This window comes from Hyaena hyaena, unplaced genomic scaffold (genome assembly GCF_003009895.1).
Source record: "Hyaena hyaena isolate Hyena2069 unplaced genomic scaffold, ASM300989v1 scaffold_601, whole genome shotgun sequence".
NCBI classification, from domain to species: Eukaryota; Metazoa; Chordata; class Mammalia; order Carnivora; family Hyaenidae; genus Hyaena; species Hyaena hyaena.
In genome coordinates, this window is record NW_024081232.1 from 483,721 (window position 1) to 507,601 (window position 23,881).

The following is a 23,881-nucleotide window of genomic DNA, read 5'->3' on the forward strand; positions in this document are numbered from 1 at the left end:
AATTAAGGTAAGAATTAAGATGGACCATAAGTCCAATGAGTGTCATTATAAGGGATTAAAGGACACATAGAGACACAAAGAGGGAGACAGAGATTACAGTTATGCTGCCACAGCCAAGGAATGCCTGAAGCCACCATAACCAACATCATATTAGAAGTAACACCCAGAGCCAAAAGTCAAGAAAAAAGAATAAAAGAAATACACATTGGGGGAAAAAAAAAAACCTCTCTATTTACAGACAACCTGATTGTCTACATGGAAAATCCCAAAGAATCTACCCAAAAATCTCCTAGAACTGGTAAGTAAAAAGGCTACAAAGTCAATGACAGCAATAAGCAACTGGAATTTGAAAATTAAAAAGCAATACTACTGGGGCACCTAGGTGGCCTAAGTGGTTAAGCATCCGACTTCAGCTCAGGTCATGATCTCATGGTTATTGAGTTCAAGGCCTGCATTGGGCTCTCCATTGACAGTGTGGAGCCTGCTCTGCATCCTCTGTCTCTCTCTCTTTCTGCCCCTCCTCAGTTCACGTGCATGCTTTTTGTCTCTCTCAAAAATAAACATTAAAAAAAATCAATGCTACTAATAACTTCACCAAGTAAAAGAAAAAAGTAAAAGAAAAAATACTTAGAGAAAATTTAACAAAATCAGTTAACAGCAAAACACTGATGAAAGAAATCAACAAAGATAAAAGGAGATGCATTATGTTCATGGATTTTAAAATGTCATTCTCTCCAATTTGATCAACAGAAAATAATCAAAATCCCAGCAAAAATGTTTGTAGATATTGGTAGCTTATTATTAAAAAAAATTGAAGAAAGGCAAAGGAAGTAGGATAACCAAAATAACTCTGAAAAAGAACAAAGTTGGAGAACATACTCTAGCCAATTTCAAGACTTAACAATAAAGCTATAATAATTAAGAGAATGTGGTATTATTATAGACATATAGATCAGTACAACAGAATAGAATTCAGAAATAAACCTGCATAAATACAGTTATCCTATTTTTGTTCAAAGTAAAAAGGAAATTTAAGGAAGAAAATTTTAGAAGAAAACAGAAAATCTATGTAACCTTGAAATCACCCAAACTCAAACTACCTGGGTATCCTTCAACAGATAAATGGCTACGTGTTACATCCATACACTGGAATACTCAGCAATAAAAAAAGGCATAATATTCAGATGCACAACAATGTGAATGAATCGCAAATGCATTATGTAAAGTGAAAAAAGCCAATTCCAAAAGATTATATGCTGTATAATTCCACACTACATACAATAATTCATTCACAGATCATAAACTTAAAACTATAAGAACAAATTCTAAAACTATAAAAGTTCTAGAAGAAAGCATAGGAGAAAATCTTTGTGATCTTCAGGCAAATATTTCTTAGAGATGACACGAAGAGCCTGATTCATTTTTTAAAAAAGAAAAGTTGACAAACAGACTTCAGAATCAAAAACTTCTGCTCTTTAAAAGGCATTGTTTAAAGGGGTGCCTGGGGGGCTCTGTTGGCTAAGCACTGGACTTTCACTCAGGTCATGATCTCATGGTTCATGGGTTCAAGCCCCATGTAGGGTTCTGTGCTGACAGCTCAGAGCCTGAAGCCTGCTTCAGATTCTGTGTCTCATTCTCTCTGCCTCTCCCCAGCTTGGTGCTCTTTCTCTCAAAAATAAACATTAAAAAATTTTTGTAAAAGGCACTGTTTAAAATAATAATAATGATGATAATAATAATAATTTGAAAAGGGGATGTCTGAGTGGCTCAGTCAGTTAAGCACTGAACTCTTGATTTTGGCTCAGGTCATGATCTTGCAGTCCTGAGATAAAGCCCCTTGTGAGGCCCCATGCTGAGCATGGAGCCTGCTTGAGATTCTCTCTCTCTCCCTCTCTGCCCCTCTCCCCAGTTCATGTGCTCTCTCGCGTGTGCTCTGTCTCTCTCTCTCAAATAAATAAATAAATAAATAAATAGATAGATAGATAGATAGATAGGTGAATAGGTGCACTTAGGCGGGTGGCTCAGTTGGTTGAGCATCCGACTCTTGATTTCAGCTCAGGTCATGATCCGAGGGTCAGAGGACCGAAACTCACATGAGGCTCTGCCCTGAATGTGGTGCCTACTTGGGATTTTCTCTCTCTTTATCTCCCTTTCTGTCTTTCTCTCTCCCTCTCTCTCTGCCCCTCTCCTCCACTCACACTCTCTCTCTAAAACTAAAATAACAAAATAAATATATAAAAATAAAAATTAAATAAAAGGCACTGTTTAGAAGTATTCTACTTAGACAATCTACAGACTAGGAGAAAATAGTTGTAAATCATATATCTAAAAAGGAATTGTACCCAGGGTATATAAAGAATTCTCAAAACTTAATAAGACAACAAAAAACCCAATTAAAAAATGGGAAAATGCTCTAAACAGACACAACAACAAAGAAGACTTACGCGTGGCAAACTAGCACATGAAAATATGTTCAACATTACTGGTCACCATGGAAAATAAAATTAAAACCGCAACAAGAGGGATGCCTGGGTGACTTAGTCGGTCGAGCATCCAACTTAGGCTCTGGCCATGATCTCAGATTTCACAAGTTCAAGCCTTGCATCAGGCTCTGTGCTAACAGCTCAGAGCCTGGAACCTGCTTTAGATTCTGTGTCTCCACCTCTCTGACCCTCCCTCGTTTGTGCTCTTCTTCTCTCTCTCAAAATAAATATACATTAAAAAATTAAAAACTTAAATAAAAATAAAACCACAAGATTCTACTACATACCTATATTAGAATGGCTAAAATTAAAAGACTGGCCATACCAGTGATATAGACACTTTGGAAGAAGTCTGGCATTATCTTTAAAAATTAAATATATCCCTATCTTGTGATTCAGTCATTCTACTCTTAAGTACTTACCCAAGAGAAATGAAAGCATATGTCCATACAAGTCTTTGTATGTTGTTCAAAGCAACTCTACTTACAATTGAAACACAAAACAGGAAACAACCCAGATGTCCATCAACAGATGAATGGGTAAACAAACTGCTGATACATACAACACGTATACATTTAAATATAATCAGACTAAGTGGAAAAAAAAAGACAAAGTACATATTATATAATTCCATTTTATATAAGACAGAAAATTCAAATTAATCTGGAGTGACAAAAAGCAGATCCGTGGTTGCCTGGGGGAAAGAGAGGGAGGAGAGCGGGGCAAGGAGATGCAAAGGGAGAGATTACAAAGGGAAAGAAGAAACTTTTGGAGATTACGGATATGTTCATTAATCTGTGGCAAGAATCAAAAATTGCACAGGTACACACAAATTTATGTCATAATTTAAATTGTAATTCTTTCCTTTAAAGAGAGAGAGATCATTGGAGGGAGGGGCAAAGAGTGACAGAGAAACTTAAGCAGGCTCCATACTCAGTGCAGTGCTCAATGCAGGGCTCGATCCTATGACCCTGGGATCATGACCTGAGCTGAAATCAGGAGCCAAATGCTCCACTGACTGAGCCACCCAGGCGCCCATTAAATTGTATACTTTAAATATGGACAGTGTAATATGTGTCAGTTATATCTCCATAAAGCCATTTTTGAAATAGCATCTACACATAACTTCAAAAAAATCGCTCATTTTCTGAAATACTACAAGTTATTTACTTCAATTTACCATTAGCATTTGGCCTCAGCGACTATGATCTAACAAAAAAGTTATAACTATTCTTACTCTACTTTTTTCCTAAGTCCATTTAAATTCCTTCAACACTATCCAGAAAAATTAGAACATTCCTATTGCCTCAAATTATTTTCCCTTAATAATCTTTAAGAATTGGGGTACCTGGGTGGCTCAGTTGGTTAAGCATCCAACTTCGGCTCAGGTCATGATCTCATGGTTTATGAGTTTGACCCCTGCATTGGGGTCTGTGCTTGACAGCTTGGAGCCTGGAGTCTGCTTCAGATTCTCTGTCTCCCTCTCTCTCTCTGCCCCTTCCCACTTGCACTCATTCGCTTCCTCTCTCAAAAAAAAAATATATATATATATACATATATAAAATATATATATATGTATAAAGAATATATATATATATATGTATGTATATATACATATACATAAAAACATTTAAGGAAAAAAAAGAATTGGGGCACCTGGGTGGCTTAGTCAGTTAAGGGTCCAACTTCAGCTCAGGTCATGATCTCATGGTTTGTGAGTTGAGCCCTATGTCAGGCTCTGCACTGACAGCACAGGACCTGCTTACCTGCTCCTGCTTGCTCTTTGTCTTTCTCAAAAATAAACAAACATTTTTTAAAAAAGAATTATTCTCCTAAATAATTTCTCTTCAGGAAATTTTTATTTCTTTCCGTTTCTGTTTTTCACTCAAGAACCATACCTCAGTATTAACAGCAACTAAATGAGATTTGGAAAAAAACAGCACTTCCTTGAATTTGGGTGCTAAAGATCCAATAATAAAATAAATTATAAAAATAGCACTATTATTGGGGTACCAAGCTGACTCAGTTAGTGGAGTGGGCAACTCTCGACCTCAGGGTTGCAAGTTGGAGCCCCATGTTAGGTGTAGAGGTTACTCAAAACTAAAATCTTAAAGAAAAATTTTTAATATTTTTATTTTAAATTAAGTATAAAAAGAACTCTATTATTAGGAATATCTTATTAATTTTCAAAATATTTTATGAACTGCCATGACCTCATTACCAAAAAAATACTAATCTTAGATCAAATGTAAAGATTAGTTATTTACTGCAGGAGTAAATGTAAGATAACAAAATTAAGACCTCCGTTAAAGAAAATAATCTATTAACACAGGCCCAGTCACAGCTAAGTGATCATTCTGCTTAAACTGTTAGTTCTACTATATCCAAGGGCACTTAAGTTAGAGAACTATTCTATTAAGAGCTAAAAAATACAAAATTAAGGGGTCCCTGGGTGGCTCAGTTGGTTAAGGGTCTTGATCTTAGGGTTGTGAGTTCAAGAGCCACATTGGGCTCCTCACTAGGCATGAAGTAAATAAATAAATAAATAAGTAAACACAAAATTAAAGCTACTCCATTAGGCATATAATGTGGTTTCCTCATATAAAATCAAAAATAATAAAAATCAATTCACTTTTATTAAGATCCAAATTGTTTATATATTTTTCCATAAAAAAAACCTGCCGAAGTTTACAGTCCTAACCTCATGAAAAAAGAAACCTTTTCCATGATAAAAAAGCAAAAATTTCCCAAAGAAAAATGTTATCCTAAGTAATCTACACAAGGTTTGAAAGTCTCCAATATTACTCCTATCATTTCTTGTTTTGTTACTTCCTTCTGACCCCCTAGAAGAAGGTCAATTACTTTTTATATTGTTGCTCAGAACACTGGAAATACAGAGTCCAGAATCCTAAAGCTCGGAGGGGCTTTTTGTGGTGATATAGTCCATTTTGTCACCTCCAGACAGATGAAAACTAGACACATTTCCTATTCATTCAACATGAATTGAGCATCCATTTATGGCCTAGACACTAATAGAAAGGAAAAGAACACTACTCCTTATGCTCAGATTTCACAACCCTCCCCATTCCATAACCTGATGCCACTGTTAAATACGCTTGTCAAGTTTCCCCTGCCATCTAATGTTCTCTGGAAGACAAAGAATAATTAGTCACACACAAGTCTTTTGCTCCAATAACTTTATTCCTCTTTACTTAGCATAAACTTCTTCCCAGAACTAAGTAGATCTATTCATCAAATACAGTACTTACACTTTTTGGGTGGGGCAGGTGGGTCGTTTCTACAAACTTTACTGAGGGTCTAAGCTCAGTTAGGACTGGGACTATATCTAGGTCTTGCTCACCACTTTATATCTGGACTGAACCATAGCAGAGGCTTAAAAAATATACTTTAAATGATTTTCTCTGATAACTAGAACACACTGCATACAAACTGTAAACTCTGAACAAACAGGAGTTACATCTCCTCTTCAGGTTGTTGTGGATAGAGATAACATACATAAAATAATATCTGACATGTAGCAGGCATTCAAAAATGTGAGCGATTATTTAATGTTAATTTATTTTAATTAAAAAAATTTAAATACCTTAGTTTGAAGTAATTTTAGATTGACAAAAAGGTTGCAAAGATTGTTGATTTTCTATATACACATCACTTAAGATTTTCAGGTATTAACATCTTATATAAACACAGTACTCTTCTAAAAACTAAAAAATTAACATTAGTACAATATTTTTTTAATATGTTAATGTTTATTTATTTATTTATGAAAGAGTGAGAGAGAGCAGAAGCAGGTAGAGGGCAGAGAAAGCACACAAGAGAGAATCCCAAGCAGGTTCAGTGCTCTCAGTGCAGAGCCCAACATGGGGCTCGAACCCACAAACTGTGAGACCATACTTGAGCCAAAACCAAGATTTGGATGCTTAACCGACTGGGCCACCTAGGTGCCGCTACTACAATATTATGAACTAAATTATAGACTTTATTCTGATTTCACCAGTTTTTCCACTAATGATCTTTTCCTATTCCAGGACTAATTCAGGATGCCACACTGCATTTAGATAGATTTTTATTTTTAAGTGCTTTGTCTTTCTCACTTAATACTCTGAATTTGGAGAATCAACTAAACTACTTACCACTCCATGTTGTGGTTGTCAGATGAAAAACACAATCTTCTTCTATTAACATGATACACAGTAATATACCAAAGTAATCCTTAAAACCACAGAAGTAAAAGAGACTTAAGTATTTTGTTTAAAGTATGTATTCATGGGGCACCTGGGTGGCTCAGTCGGTTAAGTGTCCGACTTCGGCTCAGGTCATGATCTCAAGGTTCGTGGGTTCAAGCCCTGCATCGGGCTCTGTGCTAACAGCTAGCTCAGAGCTTGAAGCCTGTTTTGGATTCTGTGTCTCCCTCTCTCTCTGAACCTTCCCTGCTCACGCTGTCTCTCTCTCTCTGCCTCAGAAATAAATAAAACATTAAAAAAAATAAAGTATGTATTCATTATTTTTAAAGATTTTATCCCTAAGCAATCTCTACATCCAATGTGAGGCTTGAACTCACAACCCCAAGATCAAGAGTCGCATGCTCTGCCAACTGAGCCAGGCAGGTGCCCCTAGAGTATGTATTCATTAAATGAAAAAACAAATACTTGGAAAATGTATTGTTTCTTAAATAAATGACACAGGGAAATATAATAGGAGTCAACATTTATTGGGGTGCTCACATATTTTTATTGTATGTCAGACATGATAAATTGGCTTCAAAGAGGTTAAGTAAGCTGCCAAAGATTACACAACTCTACAGTGGTGAACTATGAATTAAGATGCATTGTAGAAAGTGTTTAAATCTATCCATGTTTAATAATTATGTATTAAAATTACTATAGTCATACCAGTGACATATGTCACAATGCAATTAATTATATAACTGAATTGCATCTAACATGACTTTTCAATTTTTGGAGGCTGAAATAATGAACAAAAAAACCTTATATGTCTGTTTTCATTAAAGAAAAAAAAATCAATCCGGGGCACCTGGGTGGCTCAGTCAGTTGCAGTTCCACCTTAGGCTCAGGTCATGATTCCGTGGTTTGGGTTCAAGTTCGAGGCCACATTGGGCTCTCTTCTGTTAGCACAGAGCTCACTTTGGATCTTCTGTCCCCCTCTCTCTGCCCCTCCACCACTTGTGCCCACACACACTCTCTCTACAAATGTTGAAAACATATTTTTATTTTTATTTTATTTTTATTTTTTATTTTTTATGTTTTTTATTTATTTCTAGGAGAGAGAGAGAGACAGTGTGAGCAGCGAAGGGTCAGAGAGAGAGGGAGTCACAGACTGAAACAGGCTCCAGGCTCTGAGCTGGCAGTCAGCACAGAGCCCGACGCGGGGCTCGAACCCACAAACCGCGAGATCATGACCTAAGCGAAAGTCGGACGCTTAACCGACTAAGCCACCCAGGCGCCCCTATTTTTTACTTTTTTAAATGTTTTATTTACTTTTGAGATAGAGACAGCATGAGCAGGGGAGGGTCAAAGAGAGAGGGAGACACAGAATCTGAAACAGGCTCCAGGCTCTGAGCTATTCCTCAGCACAGAGCCCGATGCGGGGCTTGAACCCACGAACCGTGAGATCATGACCTGAGCTGAAGTAGGATGCTTAACCGACTGAGCCACCCAAGTGCCTCGAAAACACATTTTTAAAAAATCAGTATAATTCTAAAGTTATAGAGCTGTCCAAACAGGAACTCTGAGCTTTGGAGCACCTGGGTAGCTCAGTCAGTTAAGCCTCCAACCCTTGATCTCAGTTCAGGTCATGATCTCATGTTTTGTGGGATCAAACCCTGTGTTGGGCCCTGGGCTGACAGTGCAGAGCCTGACTGGGATTTTCTCTCTCTCTCTCTCTCTCTCTCAAAAATAAATATAAAGACAAGAGAGAGAAAAGAAGAGGAGCGTCTGGGTGGCTCTGTTGGTTAAACATCCAACTTGGGCTCAGGTCATGATCTCACAGCTTGTAAGTTCGAGCCCTTTCTTGGGCTCTGTGCTGACAGCGCAGAGCCTGAAGCCTGCTTCAGATTCTGTCTCTGTCTCCCTCTGCCCCTCCCCCACTCACATATTTTCTCTTTCTCTAATATAAACATTTAAAAATTTTTTAAAAGAAATATTATGTAGCTGTAGGAATAAAAAACCAAAAGAAAAAAATGATCTACATATATTAATATGCAAAGACCTCCAGGACATTTTCTAAGTACAAAAAAAACAGGAACATAGGTAGTATGCTCCCTTTTATAAGAAGAGGACTATATAACTGTTTTCACTGAAATGTGCATAGGGAAACCCCGAAAGATATTCAAGTATTCCAAATGGTTACCTATAGGGAGTGGATGGGAAATGAGATAGAGTAAAACAGCTCCACGTGTGTATGTATAGGTGTATGTGGTTTTGATTTGTGAACCATATAAGTGTAATTGCTCGTCAAATAAAACATTTTAAAAATAATATTACTTTAGGATCACTTTAAGGATTAAATGAGTTTGTAAATGTACCTAACATAAAATGTCTAGCTTAGTGCTTTACACACAGTGGATGCAGCTATGTCCATCTGGAAGTCTTTATTTTTTAAAGCTTATTTATATATTTTGGGGTGGGGGGTGAAGGGTAGAGAGAGAAGGTCCCAGGCAGGCTCTGTGCTGTCAGTGCAGAGCCCAATGTAGGGCCTTAACTCATGAATTGTGAGATCATGACTTGAGCCAAAATCAAGAGTTGGCACTTAACTGAGTCACACAATCACTCTTGGAAATCTTTTCAAATGTCCTCAAAATGGTATAACATAAATAAATAAAAGAATACCAAACATTTGGACTCAATAATCTCACCTATAGGAATCTACCTTAATGAAATCTAAAAATTGGACAAAGATTCATAGCTGTTGAAACAAACCGAAAACACAAAAACAGAAATGTTCAATATAGTACATGTATTTTCAGAAAGCATTTCAAATGACAGAAAATGCTCAAATATGGAACTTTATAATCTCAAATGGTGGAGAGGAATAGGGCAGTGGGGATGGGGAGTGGGGTGTGGAGAGCAGAGATATATACAAAAATAAAAGGCCTAGAAAAAGCATAGCAAGTAAGCTTTTATAGACGAACTGTTGGTAATTTTTATTTTCTCTTTCATTCTTTTCCATATTTGTCAATTTTTCTTCTAAGCATATAGTCCTGAAAAAGGAAAGAAAGGTAAAGATAGATAGGGTGACTGGGTAGCTCAGTTGGTTAAGTGTCCAACTTCGGCTCAGGTCATGATCTCCTGGTTCGTGAGTTTGAGCCGCACATGGGACTCTCTACTGTCAGCACAGAGCCTGCTTTGATCCTCTGTCCCCCTTTCTCTCTGCCCCTCCCCTGCTTGCTCACTCACCCAAGCTCTCTCTCTCTCTCAAAAACTGAATAATCTTAAAAAGAGAGAGAGAGAAAGGAAAAGAGAGAAAATGGATTTGAGGATGAAGGAGGTACAAGTTAAAATTTCACATTATTATATATACTTTTAGACAAGTTAATTAGCTCTTGAAGCTTCCAGATGTGTAAAATGGAGATGGTATCCAAATTCCAGGGCTATTTTGAGAATTACAGACATTTTATGTATAAAGGACATAAATAATACCTTAAACATAGTGACACTAGGTAGTAATTACTATTCTTCTCATTCATACATCTTATCTGTGCCACATCCTTCCCTAAATACATGTAAAATTAGTCTATATTCCTCCCATCTGAGATAGTACTCATTTTAACACATAAGCAAGTTTACAAACATAGCAATGTAAAAAATAATCATCTTGGATTTGATGAAATATGGTGTAGCTTTAGTGAACAAAAAGCTACTTTTCACATGTACATTTTTCTTTAGTATAATGAAGTACAAATTGCATTAGGAACGATTGTTAAAAATAAAGGGACTGTTCCCATGGAAATGGGATTCCCTAATCATTAGAAAATATACAAATCAAAACCACAATGAGATACCAACTCAGACCCCTTAGGGTAGCTATCAAAAAAACACCTAAAAATTAACAAGTGTTGGTGAGAATGTGGAGAAATGGGAACCTTTGTGTACTGCTGATAGAATGAAAAATGGAAGAGCCACTATGGAAACCAATATGCCAGTTCCTCAACGAATTAAAAATAGAATTACCATATGATCCAGCAATTTCGCTTCTATGTATATATCCAAAAGAACTGAAAGCAGTGACTTGAATAGATATTCATAACACCATTATTCACAATAGCCAAAAGATGGAAGTAACCCAAATGACCCATAATGGATGAACAGATAAACAAAATTTAGTGTATACATACTATTTAATCTGGGAAAAGAAAGAAATTCTGATGTGCTATAAAATGGATAAACCTTGAGGACATTATGCTAAGTAAAATAAACCAGTCTCCCAAAGAAGAGCATTATATAATTGCATTTATGAGGTACCTAGAGTAGTAGAATTCATAGAAACAGAGGGGGAATGGAGAGTTGCTATTTAATTACTATACAGTTTCAGATTTGCAAGATGAGTTCCAAAGATTGGTTATAAAACAATGTTCCTAATGCTACTGAACTGCACATTTTATGATGGTTAAAATGGTAAATTTTATGTTATGTATATTATACCTCTATGAGACAAAAATTAAAGGGTTGTAATGATGAGAACAGGTGTACTTCAATAACATAATTCACTGAAAATAATTTTTTTTAATTTTATTTGAGAGAGAGAGAGAGTATGAGAGGGTAGAGGGGCAGAGGGAGAAAGAGAGAATCTCAAGCACGTTCCACACTCAGCACAGAGTCCAACGTGGGACTTGATCCTGCAACCCTGGAATTAAGACCTGAAATCAAGAGTCAGACGCTCACCTCACTGAGCCTCATCACTAAAATAAAAACTATGTAAATTCACTTAAGGAGGACTATTTATTTATTTATTTATTTTGGCAATTACTTTTTTAAAAAATTTATTTATTTTTAATTTTATTTTTTACAAATAATTTATTGTCAACTTGGTTTCCATATAACACCCAGTGCTCATCCCCACAAGTGCCCTCCTCCATACCCATCTCCCCCTCCCCCTCCAGAGCCACCAGTCCTCAGTTTGTTCTCATCATTCAAGAGTCTCTCATGGTTTGCCTCTCTCCCTCTCCCCCACCATTTCTGCCCTTCTTCTCCCCCATGGTGCTCCGTTAAGTTCCAAGGAGGACTATTTATTTTTAAGTTTCTTTGTTTGTTCATTTCTTTAGGTATGTATATCTGTATGTATGTAATCTCTACACCCAGCATGGGACTTGAATTCACAACCTCAAGATCAAGAGTCCTTTGCTCTTTCAACTGGCCACCTAGGCACCTCAGGACTATTTTTTTTTTTTTTAAGTAATACAGTAACCTTTTAAAAGTTATGAATATGATAACAAAAAGCCATGAAATAAAAACCAAGTTAAGTCTTACACTACATTAATAAGCATTTTAAAGTTTTTTTTTTTATTTTTTGTTTTTTATTTTGAGAGAGAGAGAGAACACTTGTGTGAGCCCACACCAGTGGGGGAAGGGCAGAGAGAAAGGGAGGGGGAGAGAAAGAGAGAATCCCAAGCAGGCTCTATGCTGCCGGCACTGAGCCTGATGTGGGGCTCAAACTCATGAACTATGAGATTATGACTTGAGTTGAAACCAAGAGTCAGACACTTAACTGAGCCACCCAGGCATCCCTAAACTACCTTAATAAACATTTTGACTGAACTATTTAAAACCTCAATTGAAATTTAAATACTATAAATAAAATACTATGCTCTGAGCAATAAACTTATTATTTAACTTCATATTTGTTTGTTTACCTGGGAGAGAGAATAGTACCAAGACAGAGGAAGATCAAACACTCTTAGTACTGCAGTCTTCAAGGAAAACTGTGATTCGTTTACTGTTTCTTCTGACATGACTCCTCTTATAACCTTCATTAAATGAAACATAAAAACATATTAGCCACTAAATGAAAGATACAAATTAAAAATTTAACTCTATCAATGTTTTCTTATTGCAATTATTCATGATATACTTCCTTGAAGAAAATTATGAGCCAAATTTACTTGAACTAAAAGTTTATTAATCATCAAAACACCCAAAAAGAAAATGAGTTAGATTTGAACTATGAGTTCAAGTAGCACATTTTTGTTAGAAAATTACAGGTTCTAGATTCTCTCTTTTCTGGTTAAATAAACATTTTGGCTTTCATTTTTATTTTATTTAAGATTATTATTTTGAGAGAGAGGGGAGGGGGATGGGAGAGAGAGAGTGAGAATTCTAAGCAGGCTACACACTGTCAGCGTAGAGACCAATCTGGGGCTAGAGCTTAGGAACCATGAGATCATGACCCTTGAGCCAAATCAAGAGTCAGATGCTAAACCGAGACACCCAGATGCCCCAACATTTCAACTTTTAAATAAAATTTAAAGCCTATTTCTTCCTACTTATTTCTGTCAAATAACAGGATGTCTAGGTACTGAAAGAAATCTGATTAGAACCAGGACTCCTGGGGCTAAAAAGTAACCTCAGTTCACTACCTTCAGAATACATGCACTTAGGGGCGCCTGGGTGGCTTAGTCGGTTAAGCATCCGACTTTCGCTTAGGTCATGATCTCGCGGTTTGTGGGTTCGAGCCCCACGTCGGGCTCTGTGCTGACTGCCAGCTCAGAGCCTGGAGCCTGTTTCAGTCTGTGACTCCCTCTCTCTCTGACCCTCCCATGCTCACGCTGTCTCGCTCGCTCTCCTAGAAATAAATAAAAAAAAAACATTAAAAAAAAATAAAAACAAAAAAGAATACATGCACTTATTCTACTCTTCTGTTTTAAAGATCTTCAAAGAAATGCTACATATATGCTATGAAATTTTAATAGTGTTTTAATGTCCATTTCTATTGAAACCAAAGAAAGAGAAGTCAGATAAGAGAAGTCAGATGTCTACAGAGAAAGAAGCTATCTCTCAGTTCTTTCACAGAACATTCACAGAAACATGATGGTTCAGGGTTTGGGTATATGTTTGTCAAAGCCAGAAACTCAATTTTATCTGCATACCCTGCTGGACACACTATAAACAAATTCACATACTACTGATGTATAAATTAGCTTACATATTTATTCATTTATAAGGAACTACACTAGCAAAAAAATACGTACATATGTCATCAAAACATACCCTCTCTGAGATAAAACGCTGTAGGAACTAGGGGTGCCCGGGTGCCTCAGTCCGTTAAGTGTCCAACTCTTGATTTCAGCTCAGGTCCATGAGCTCACAGTTGGTAAGCACAAGCCCCACACAGAGCTCTGCTCTGTGCTGACTCGAGGAAGCTGCTTTGTATTTTCTCTCTCCCTCTCTCACGGCCCCTCCCCTGATCCTGCTCTCTGTCTCTTTGAAAATAAATTTTAAAAGCATTAAAAAAATTGTAGGAGCTAAATTCATAAGTTGAAAAGGCTGCTTGGTGAACAGAAAATTAAAGGAACCTAAGGAATATTTTATCTAGGCCAACTAAAACCCTGAGATCAGTCTCTGGTACACAAGAGGGTAGGCTTTTCCAGTAGTCAGAATGTTTACGTCTACCAAATTTAAGATTTCTTTTTCTTGAACAGGGCTATATAAACATTACTAAAGAGAAAATAAAAATCATTAGCAATCTCTCTACAAAAGCTTATTGGCTAGGGGCTCCTGGGTGGCTCAGTCTGACTCATTTGCAACTCAGGTCATGACCTCATGGTTGTGATATCGAGCCCCGCATGGGACTCCTCACTGGGCATGGAGCCTGCTTAAGATTCTTTCTCTCCTTCTCCCTCTGCCACTCCCCTGCTTTCCAACATGCTCCCCGCTCACAAAAGAAAAAAAAAGGGAAAAAGCTGATTGGCTATACTTTCAGTCCCTTATTTCTGCATATATTTCTGTTTTTGTAGATTCCAGTAGACTACCTTTTCCTGTTAATATCTTTTTTTTCCAGATAAGCATCAAAACCACTGATTAAGTAGTATTCTTTCAAGTCAAACGCAGTAATACTAACAATAGGTTACTTCTGACACTGACCTTATTCCCTACTAGTGACACTCAGAGAGTGTAAAATTAATCCCCCCTTCACACATATTCTAATGACAATGTTTAGACCCAGTAGAATTCTATTTTTTTTTTTTTTCCTTTTTAATGTTTTGAATCCACGGCAGGCTCCAGGCTCTGAGCTGTCAGCAGAAAGCCCAACAGTCAGGCCTAAACTCAGGGACTGTGAGATCATGACCTGAGCCAAAGTTGTACATTTAACCCACTGAGCCACCCAGGCGCCCCTAGATTCAGTATAATTCGGACTGAAGTACACTTATTCCAAGCAACAAACTATGACATAAACATATTTCTGAAAAATACAAAGGAAATTGAACATGAGAGAAATGGCCCTCTGGAGCATGAGACTAGGAGTATAAGGTTGTGCAGGAAATCATTCTTTTCACTTTAAGTCTTCTCTAATATTTGATTTTTTTAAGCAACTGCATGTATTACTTTCCAAAAATATTACACTAAAGTGGCGCCTGGGTAGCACAGTGGGTTAATCCACTGACTCTTGATTTCTGCTCAGGTCATTATCCCAAGGTTCATGAGTTCAAGTCCTAAATTGGGCTCTGCACTTGACAGTACAGAGAGTGATTCAAAACTTAATCATTAATAGCTGAGGGGTGCCTGGGTGGCTCAGTCGGTTAAGCCTCCGGCTTCGGCTCAGGTCATGCGTGGGTTCGAGCCCCGCGTCGGGCTCAGTGCTGACAGCTCAGAGCCTGGAGCCTGTTTCAGATTCTGTGTCTCCCTCTCTCTCTGCCCCTCCCCTGCTCACGCTGTCTCTCAGAAACAAATAAAACATTTAAAAATTTTTTTAAAAATAATAACTGAATAACTTTAAAAAAAATAATCACTTCATTTGCTTCCATAAATACTAATTAAAATAAACACGAAGGCAGTTTATTATACACATTCGTAGAAAGCTCTAAAGCATTACCAAAAACACTGTATTATGTAATATTACTGCTTCTCTCCATCTAACCTTTGGAGAGCTAAAAATGTGTGATAATTTGTTTCTGAAACACCTTAAAATTCTATTCTACAACTTGGACTTTATAATTTAAGCAACAATTAAAGTCTAAACTACTCCCCACTCCCAAAACTGACGTCAAGCATAAACTCATACACCCGAACTGAGTAAAAACACAGCAAAAGTACTTAGTCGCAGTAACGATAAAAGAACAATAATAAAGGTCTGTGTAAGAGTAAGACCTTCTGAAGTCCTCCTTCCACAATATAAATGAGGAGCAACTTTGTTTACAAAAGGGCCCTGAGGCCACAATCCTCCCGACGCTTTATTATTCACTGAAAGCACCTGCAGAGACAGAGTATCTTCCCCCATTTAAAAACCACTCCCTGCTCAAACCACAGGCATTCGCGCAAAAACACGGACCACGCTAGCGACCCTACCTCCAACAGGACCTTCACCCGCGACCCCCACAGCACTATCCTCGGCAGTCTTCCTTTTTTTTTTTTTTTTTTTTTTTTAAACCAAGGGACCGGGGACTCCGGCTGGGCTCGCCCGCCCAGGCCCTCAAATGCGTTGTGAGCAGTCGGTAGTCCACCCTGATTCAGCGCTCCGCTTGCGGGCCTCCCTCCGGCGTGCGGAATTCTCTGGCTTTGGGTTCCTTCACCCGCACTGGCATTCCCGAGGGCCAAAGCCGGGGCTCCCGCCCGCGCCCCACTGCGCCCAGCCCCGCTGCCTCGGCCCGGGCGGGCTGCGCGACCCCACCCGCCCTTACGCCCGCCCCCCAGTACCTGGAGCTACAGGCCAGGTGCTGGCGGCCCACGCCTGCTTCCCAGCCGCAGCCCAGCGCTGAGGAGCCGCCTGGCCGCGGGGGCGGAGTCCTTCCGGGGTCAGGAGTGGAAAGGTGGAGAGAAAGTGGCGGGGGCCTTGCAGCCTTTCAGCGTGAGGGGCTACGCGTGAAGCCGCTCGCGCCATTTTTGTGTAGGGTAGAGGCTCCTGCTTAGCCAAAGGGTATAGAAGAACTGCATCGTTACAATGTTGTCAACTGGTATCGTAGTCTATTCAGAGAATCTGGTGAACCCTATGGGGACTTTACCCCAGAAAAATGCACATAGACACTCAGAGACGCTCTAACATTATTAAAAGAAAAAAAATGTGTACAGAATATACAAATTCAGACACCAGAAACCAATCCATGGATCCCAAATTAAGAACTTCTACCATAGATCCGCAGTACCTAAACTAATGGTTAAGAGGCATTCCAATCTTGTATCGATGAAGTTACTGATTTCAATTACTCTTTAGTATTTCTCCGTTTCCCACTGAATTAGAATACGTAAATATGGCCACCTATGAGTTGTTAGGCAGGATGTTCACTGCTCTTAGGTTCTAACACACAGAAAACAAAGGGGGCTGGCGTGGAGAATGAATAAAAAAAAGATGCTGTTTCTATTTGCAATCTTGAGTCCAAACTTTCCATTAGAACTGCAGATTGAAAAATTTTAATTACCGATCATATCTGTGGTGAAATGCCCAAATAAATTTATAAGGAAAGCTGAAACATGACAGCAGATGTTACTAATCCTACCCAAGGAACAGGAATGAATAATCATTTCTATTAGTTTTCAAAATTCCTATTTAGTCAAATGGAAACTAGGAAATGACAATACTGATGTGTAACCTCACTAGATGAAAAATAACCGAGTTACTATTATAATAATAACAGAGTTCTTTGTGAAAATATTTTGCGCTTATAAAGTAAATGGTGCTATTGACATTTGAAGAACCTGGAATGTGTAAGGTTGTTTATTCTCCCAATCTCCTTTCTGCTGCTTCCTTCCTGCATCCCACAACTTCCAAACATTCAGCATAATGAGAAGAGCAGTAGTAATGATAACTACCACTTAAAGCAACTTTACTGAGGACATTATCTCTTTGAATTCCACAATGCACTTTATGAAAGAGATATTTGTACAAACTGCTTACGGATTTTAGTCTTTAATGAGGGAATAAGAAATACATATTTTCCTTATTTTCCTCAGTCAATGTAAATTGCTCCAAGCCCCCCTTCTCTTGGGATGGCAGAGTATTTGCTAAAATTAATGAAGGGAAACCTCACTAAAGTGGACTTGAGGTGCTACAAGGAGAGACTGCAAGGGGAAACTGTACCACTCACTGTCAATTAGAGAAAGAATCATCAATCACAGGCCCCAACAAGGAAAGATATACACTGTGTCTCCTACAAGAAAGCGACTACTCCTATAACTCAGCCAGAGATAACATCATCACCCTGTATCCTTGATTTTCTCCAAGGAACTTTTGTTCAAAACAATCCCTCCCAACTTCCTCCTTCTCCCTAAAATAATGTTCTGCTCTTGTGTTTGTCAGACTTGCTTATGGTTTGCCATAGCTTGCTCGTCCCAAATTCCAATTCTCTGTTATTCCTAAATAAACCCGTGTTTGCAGATAAAATAGTTGACTTTTATTTTTAAGGTTAACACACAATCTTAGTTGTTAGTAGTTATATCAGTTAGGATGCTGTTAGCTAGAAGCAAAAAAAAAAAAAAAAAAAAATCAAAAAAACAAAACCAAAAAATCCCTGCAACTAGTTTGTTTAATAGTGGCTTAAACCATAGGACAGAGTATTCCACATGGATGAAGCATCAGGGAGGCAGAGCCTCATATTTGCATATGATGCCTCATGCTATCTTGGCCCTGAGGAAAAATGAGGCTTGGTTCATTCTAAAGGTCTGTCCCTCACCCAAAGTGAGAGGAATCATTAATCAACTATTAATGACTGTGGGAGATCCTATATGCATAGTATCAAAACAATACTGTAGTTTCAGACTGCCTGAGTTTGAATCCTTTCTCTGCCACTTACTAGGTATGTAGTCTTGGTCCAAAAACTTAACTTCATTATGCCTCAGATTCCTCATTGGGGTGTTGGAAAGATAAATGTAATAGTATCTGTAAAGCACTAAGATTCTTATGTAAGTTTTTAACTTGGGTTACTTGTAACTCCATAGGCTCTGAGGATAAAACATTATTTCCATATATTGGTTTCCTTTGTTATCCTATTATTTTGTTTTTGCACATAAAAACGTTACTTTGAGAAGCAGGGCCCTGTCAAAGTGGTCAAAGATACCAAAAAGTAGTTAAGAAGTTAGATAATTCTGGCACTAATTTATAAGATGTATTAATCTATTTAGGTGATGTGATTGTTTTTAACTAAAGTGCTAGACTTTGGTCAGGCTTAATATTTTCACTTGATAAGTACTTTTCCCACCAATAATTCATGAAGTTCATTCATTATACTAATTTATAACATGTAATAGATTTATAAGATTCCATGGGACTTTTCTACATTCTTTGGCAGAAGCTCCAAAGCTAAGAGAAACAGGTGCCAAGTGCCCTAAGTATTCTTAAAAAGGATGCTAGACCAACCACACAAGGTATGCCAGGAGAATGTGAGGCCCATTTAGCAATCCTCAGTACTCACACACCTCCAGGGAATGATATGGCAGAACTGACCAAAGAAGACCAAAAATGAGAGAGTTTTTGGAGAGAGAGAGAGAGTTTTCTGGAATGCTGTGCAATTTCCTCCCCCTTCCCTTCCCATGTCCTCCCCCAAGTGGGGAGGGCAGGGTGCATATCCCATCTTACCCCCTCTTCCAGCCAAGTGAAGGAACTTGAAGAAATTCAAAGAATTTGATGGGGCACCTGGGTGGCTCAGTCAGTTGGGCATATGACTTCACCTCAGGTCATGATCTCACGGTTCGTGGGTTCAAGCCCCACGTCGGGCTCTGTGCTGGCAGCTAGGTCAGAGCCTGGAGCCTGCTTCAGATCGCGTGTCTCCCTCTCTCTGACCCTGCCCTGCTCACATTGTCTCTCCTCTCTCTCTCAGAAATAAATAAAACATTAAAAAAAAGAAATTCAGAGAATTTGACTTCTATGTCCCGTAGTTTATGTCACTTGAAAATCTAAAGACAATAGGGGCGCCTGGGTGGCTTAGTCGGTTAAGCGTCCGACTTTCGCTTAGGTCATGATCTCGCGGTTCGTGGGTTCGAGCCCCGCGTTGGGCTCTGTGCTGACTTGCCAGCTCAGAGCCTAGAGCCTGTTTCAGTCTGTGACTCCCTCTCTCTCTGGCCCTCCCCTGCTCACGCTGTCTCTCTCTCTCTCCTAGAAATAAATAAAACATTAAAAAAAAAAAAGAGAAAAAGAAAATCGAAAGACAATAAACTATCCAAAGAGGCCTCTGATGGCAGAGCAAAGACAGAAGACTGCAGTGACAGTGCTCTGTACTTGCAATTCTGCAAGAAAAATTATCCTGTAGGCCAAATGAATGCCACAGAAGGTAGCCAGGCTTCAATTATCTGAACAGTTGTATCTTTGAACCAGAAACAAAGTGGACTGTCCAAATGGTTAGCCATAGATTTCCCCCCTCTATATTAGGAAATAATACAGTGAGAGGTCCCCAGCGAGTGGGACAGTCATTGTGGAACTCACAAAATGTCTGTATAAGAAAAGAGCCAGAATTTAGGAGTAAGCCATATGCAGAAGGCATCCAAGTCAGATTGAATGCACTGACTGCATATACCTGATATTTCATTTAAGATATTTAGGATCACTGCTCACCCTATCTGACATGTATGGCCAATGAACTTTATGAATTATCGGTGGAAAAAGTACTTATCAAGTGAAAATATTAAGCCTGACCAAAGTCTGGCACTTTAGTCAAAAACAATCACATCACCTAAATAGATTAATTCTTTTAGGTAAGTCATATGTCCAATTTCTTTTTCCATTAACTGCTAAAATCTGGCAGAGTCCCCAGAAATAACTCAGGGCCTCCTTTTAAATCGGTAAAATGTCAAAGGGTATACACTGGCCATTATATCTTTGTTCTCATTACATTTTTGTTCTCATTTGTTTGGCAGACTCCTCTGCAAGTCAGAACTATGCCGATCAAGGCATTAGAACTCAGACTATTGGTTCTAGATGCTAATTTAGAACAATTATTCCATATACATCCAAATATTACAGATTCAGTTCCTCAAAATGTTAAAGATAGTGATACCATATGACCAGCAATTCCATTCCTATATAATACACAAGAGAAAACAGAAGATACATTCACATAAAAACTTGTATATGAGGGGGGCCTGGGTGGCTCAGTCCGTTAAGCATCCAACTTCGGCTCAGGTCATGATTTTACAGTGCGTGAGTTTGAGCCCCACATTGGGCTCTGCACTTTCAGTTCAGAGCCTGCTTCAGATTCTTTCTCTCCCTCTCCCTCTCTCTCTGCTTCTCCCACTTACATGCACTCACTCTCCTGCCTCAAAATAAATAAGTAAACTTAAACCATACATGAATGTGCATAGCAACATTACTCATATCTAAAAAGTGAAAACAACCGAAGTATCTATCAACTGATGAATGAATAAAATGTAAATTTTATAATAATATTATAATAAATAAATAAAATTACATGTGTCCATATAATATGATATTATTTAAGCATTAAAAGAGGAATGATGTACATGCTATGATGTGAAAACATGCTAAGAAGTCAGTCATAAAAGATACACATATTTTATGGTTCTATTTATATGAAATATATAAAATGGGCAACTCTATAGAGACAGAAAGTAGATTAGTGGTTGCCTGGGGCTGAAGAGTTGTGGGGAAATGGAGGTTGATGTTAAAGGGCATGGGCTTTCTTTTGGGGGCAGTGAAATGTTCTAAATTTAGATTGGGCTGCTTGTATGAATCTGTGAATATACTAAAAACTATTAAATTGCATACTGTAAATGTGTAAATTACATCTCAACAAAGCTGTTATCCTCAAAAAATTATTACTGCCATTTCTTAGATCAAAAACATCAAGGCTCGGGGTGCCTGGGTGACCCAATCGGTTAAGCATCCGACTTTGGCTCAGGTCATGATCTCATGGTTAATGGGTTCCAGCCCTGCATCAGGCTCTGTGCTAACAGCTAGCTTATAGCCTGGAGCCTGTTTCAGATTCTGTGTCTCCCTCTCTCTCTGAGCTTCCCCTGCTCATACTGTCTCTCTCTGTCAGAAATAAATAAAAAACTGGGGCGCCTGGGTGGCTTAGTCGGTTAAGCGTCTGACTTTCGCTTAGGTCATGATCTCGCGGTTCGTGGGTTCGAGCCCCGCGTCAGGCTCTGTGCTGACTGCCAGCTCAGAGCCTGGAGCCTGTTTCAGTCTGTGACTCCCTCTCTCTCTGACCCTCCCCTGCTCACGCTGTCTCTCTCTCTCTCTCTCCTAGAAATAAATAAAAAAATATTTAAAAAAAAAGAAAGAAATAAAAAACATTAAAAAAATTAAACAAAAAATCAAGGCTTAAAGAGATTATGAAAATAGAGCTCCTGGGTGGCTCAGTTAGTTAAGCATCTGACTTCAGCTAGGGTCATGATCTCACAGTTAGTGGTTTAAGCCCCACATCAGGCTCTGTGCTGACAGTGCAGAGCCTGCTTGGGATTCTCTCTCTCCCTTTCTCTCTGCCCCTGTCCCACCCACATGAGTGTGCTCTCTGTTTCTCTCAAAATAAAAAATAAACTTTTAAAAAGAGAATAAATAAAAGGATGAAGGCTCTATAAATAAATAAATACATAGATTTTTTTTTTAAAAAGAGAGAGATTATGAAAATGGTAAAAGCCAGAGATCTGATGTCAGAGAATGATCCAGAACATGATCTCCCTATACTGTCTCAGTAGTTGTCAAATGACATGCTGCTATAAAAAGAAGCATGTACTCTATTAGGAGGTGTTTATGTCAAAATGTAGAATAAACAGTAAACAACACAGATGTTTCTCTAGTAAGAGCTTAGGTAAATAAATTTATTCTAAAGTTACTTTTGGGGGTTCCTGGGTGTCTCAAATTGCTGAGAAGCTGAATGTCCAACTCTTGATTTCAGCTCAGGTCATGATCTCAAAGTTTCTGAAATCAAGCCCCACTTTGTGCTCTATGCTGACAGTGTGGAGCTTGCTTGAGGTTCTCTTTCCCTCTCTCTCTGCCTCCACCCCTCCAAAATAAATAAATAAAGTTAAAAAAAAAATAAAGTTACTTTGGAGTGCCTGAGTGGCTCACTTGGTTTAACATTTGACTCTTGATTTCAGCTCAAGTCATGGTCCCAGGATTATGGGATTGAGCCCTGCATCAGGCTCCCTGCTAGGCGTGGAACCTGCTTAAGATTCTCTCCCTTTCTTCCTCTGCCCCTCTCCTCCACTTATGCATTCTCACTAGCTCTAAAATAGAAATTAAAATAAATAAATGAATACAAGTTATTTACTGCAAAGAACAACAGAGGGGAATCCAAGTGGCTCAGTTGGTTGAGCATCTGACTTCGGCTCAGGTCATAATCTCACAGTTCATGAGTTTGAGCACAGCATCAGGCTCTCTGGTGTCAGCACAGAGCCTGCTTCCAATCCGATCCCCTGGCCCTTTCTCTTTCTGCCTCTACCCTGCTCACATTCTCTCTCAAAAATAAATAAAACGTAGGGGCGCCTGGGTGGCTCAGTAAGTCAAGCGTCTGACTTCAGCTCAGGTCATGATCACACGGTTCGTGGGTTCGAACCCCGCATTAGGTTCTGTGCTGACAGCTAGCTCAGAGCCTGGAGCCTGCTTCAGGTTCTGTGTCCCCCCTCTCTCTCTGCCCCTCCCCTACTCATGCTCTGCTCTCTGTCTCTCAAAAATACGTAAACATTTTTTAAAAACATTTTTAAGTCCTCCAGTCATTTTGAGAGACAGAGAGAGAGAGAGAGAAAGCATGCACACATAGGGGAGAGGCAGAGAGAGAGGGAGACAGAGGATACTAAGTGGGTCCTGTGCTGACAGCAGACAGCTGGATGCCGGGCTCCAACTCATGAACCATGAGATCATGACCTGAGCTGAAGTTGGACGCTCAACTGATTGAGCCAACCGGTCACCCCATGTTGCTTCCTATCTTAAAGTTCTTCATAGATCTCTAGAGGAAAAACTTTATTTAGCAGACAAAATCACTCATTATCTGCCATCTCTGTTGAGCCTTTCCCCAGACTCCCTGCCCTTAGTCTCTGCTCTAGTAATATTTACCCGTTGTAGGTTCCCATGTTTGACATACTGTCTCTTGCTGATGTCCCTTTGCCCATGCTGTCTCTGAAGAGCCAAAAATTAAGTCCTCCATTAAGAGAAACCTCAGGCTGCACGTAGCCCCAGTCCCAGTCCCAGGAAAAGCCTCAGACTGTTCAAGGCGAAAGCCATCCTCAGACCGCCCTCAGTTCAGTTAATCAAAAAGAAAAAAA

At 38.8% G+C, this 23,881-nt stretch overlaps 1 protein-coding gene across 3 annotated transcripts in view; it reads right to left on the bottom strand.

Annotated features, from left to right (window-relative positions):
- Positions 1 to 16,439, bottom strand: part of MIGA1 (mitoguardin 1) — a 94,114-nt gene extending 77,675 nt beyond the window's left edge. For 2 of the 3 annotated variants that reach the window (XM_039257071.1, XM_039257069.1), the window contains exons 1-2: positions 16,370 to 16,439; positions 12,373 to 12,486 (exon numbers count right to left, since the gene is read on the bottom strand). In XM_039257071.1, coding sequence (XP_039113002.1) covers positions 12,373 to 12,471 — 99 coding nt within the window. In that variant the 5' untranslated portion in view covers positions 12,472 to 12,486; positions 16,370 to 16,439. Of the gene's footprint in view, positions 1 to 12,372; positions 12,487 to 16,021; positions 16,270 to 16,369 lie in introns of those variants that run through there. The other variant, XM_039257070.1, reaches the window with a different exon arrangement.
- Positions 16,440 to 23,881: the final 7,442 nt, after the last annotated feature.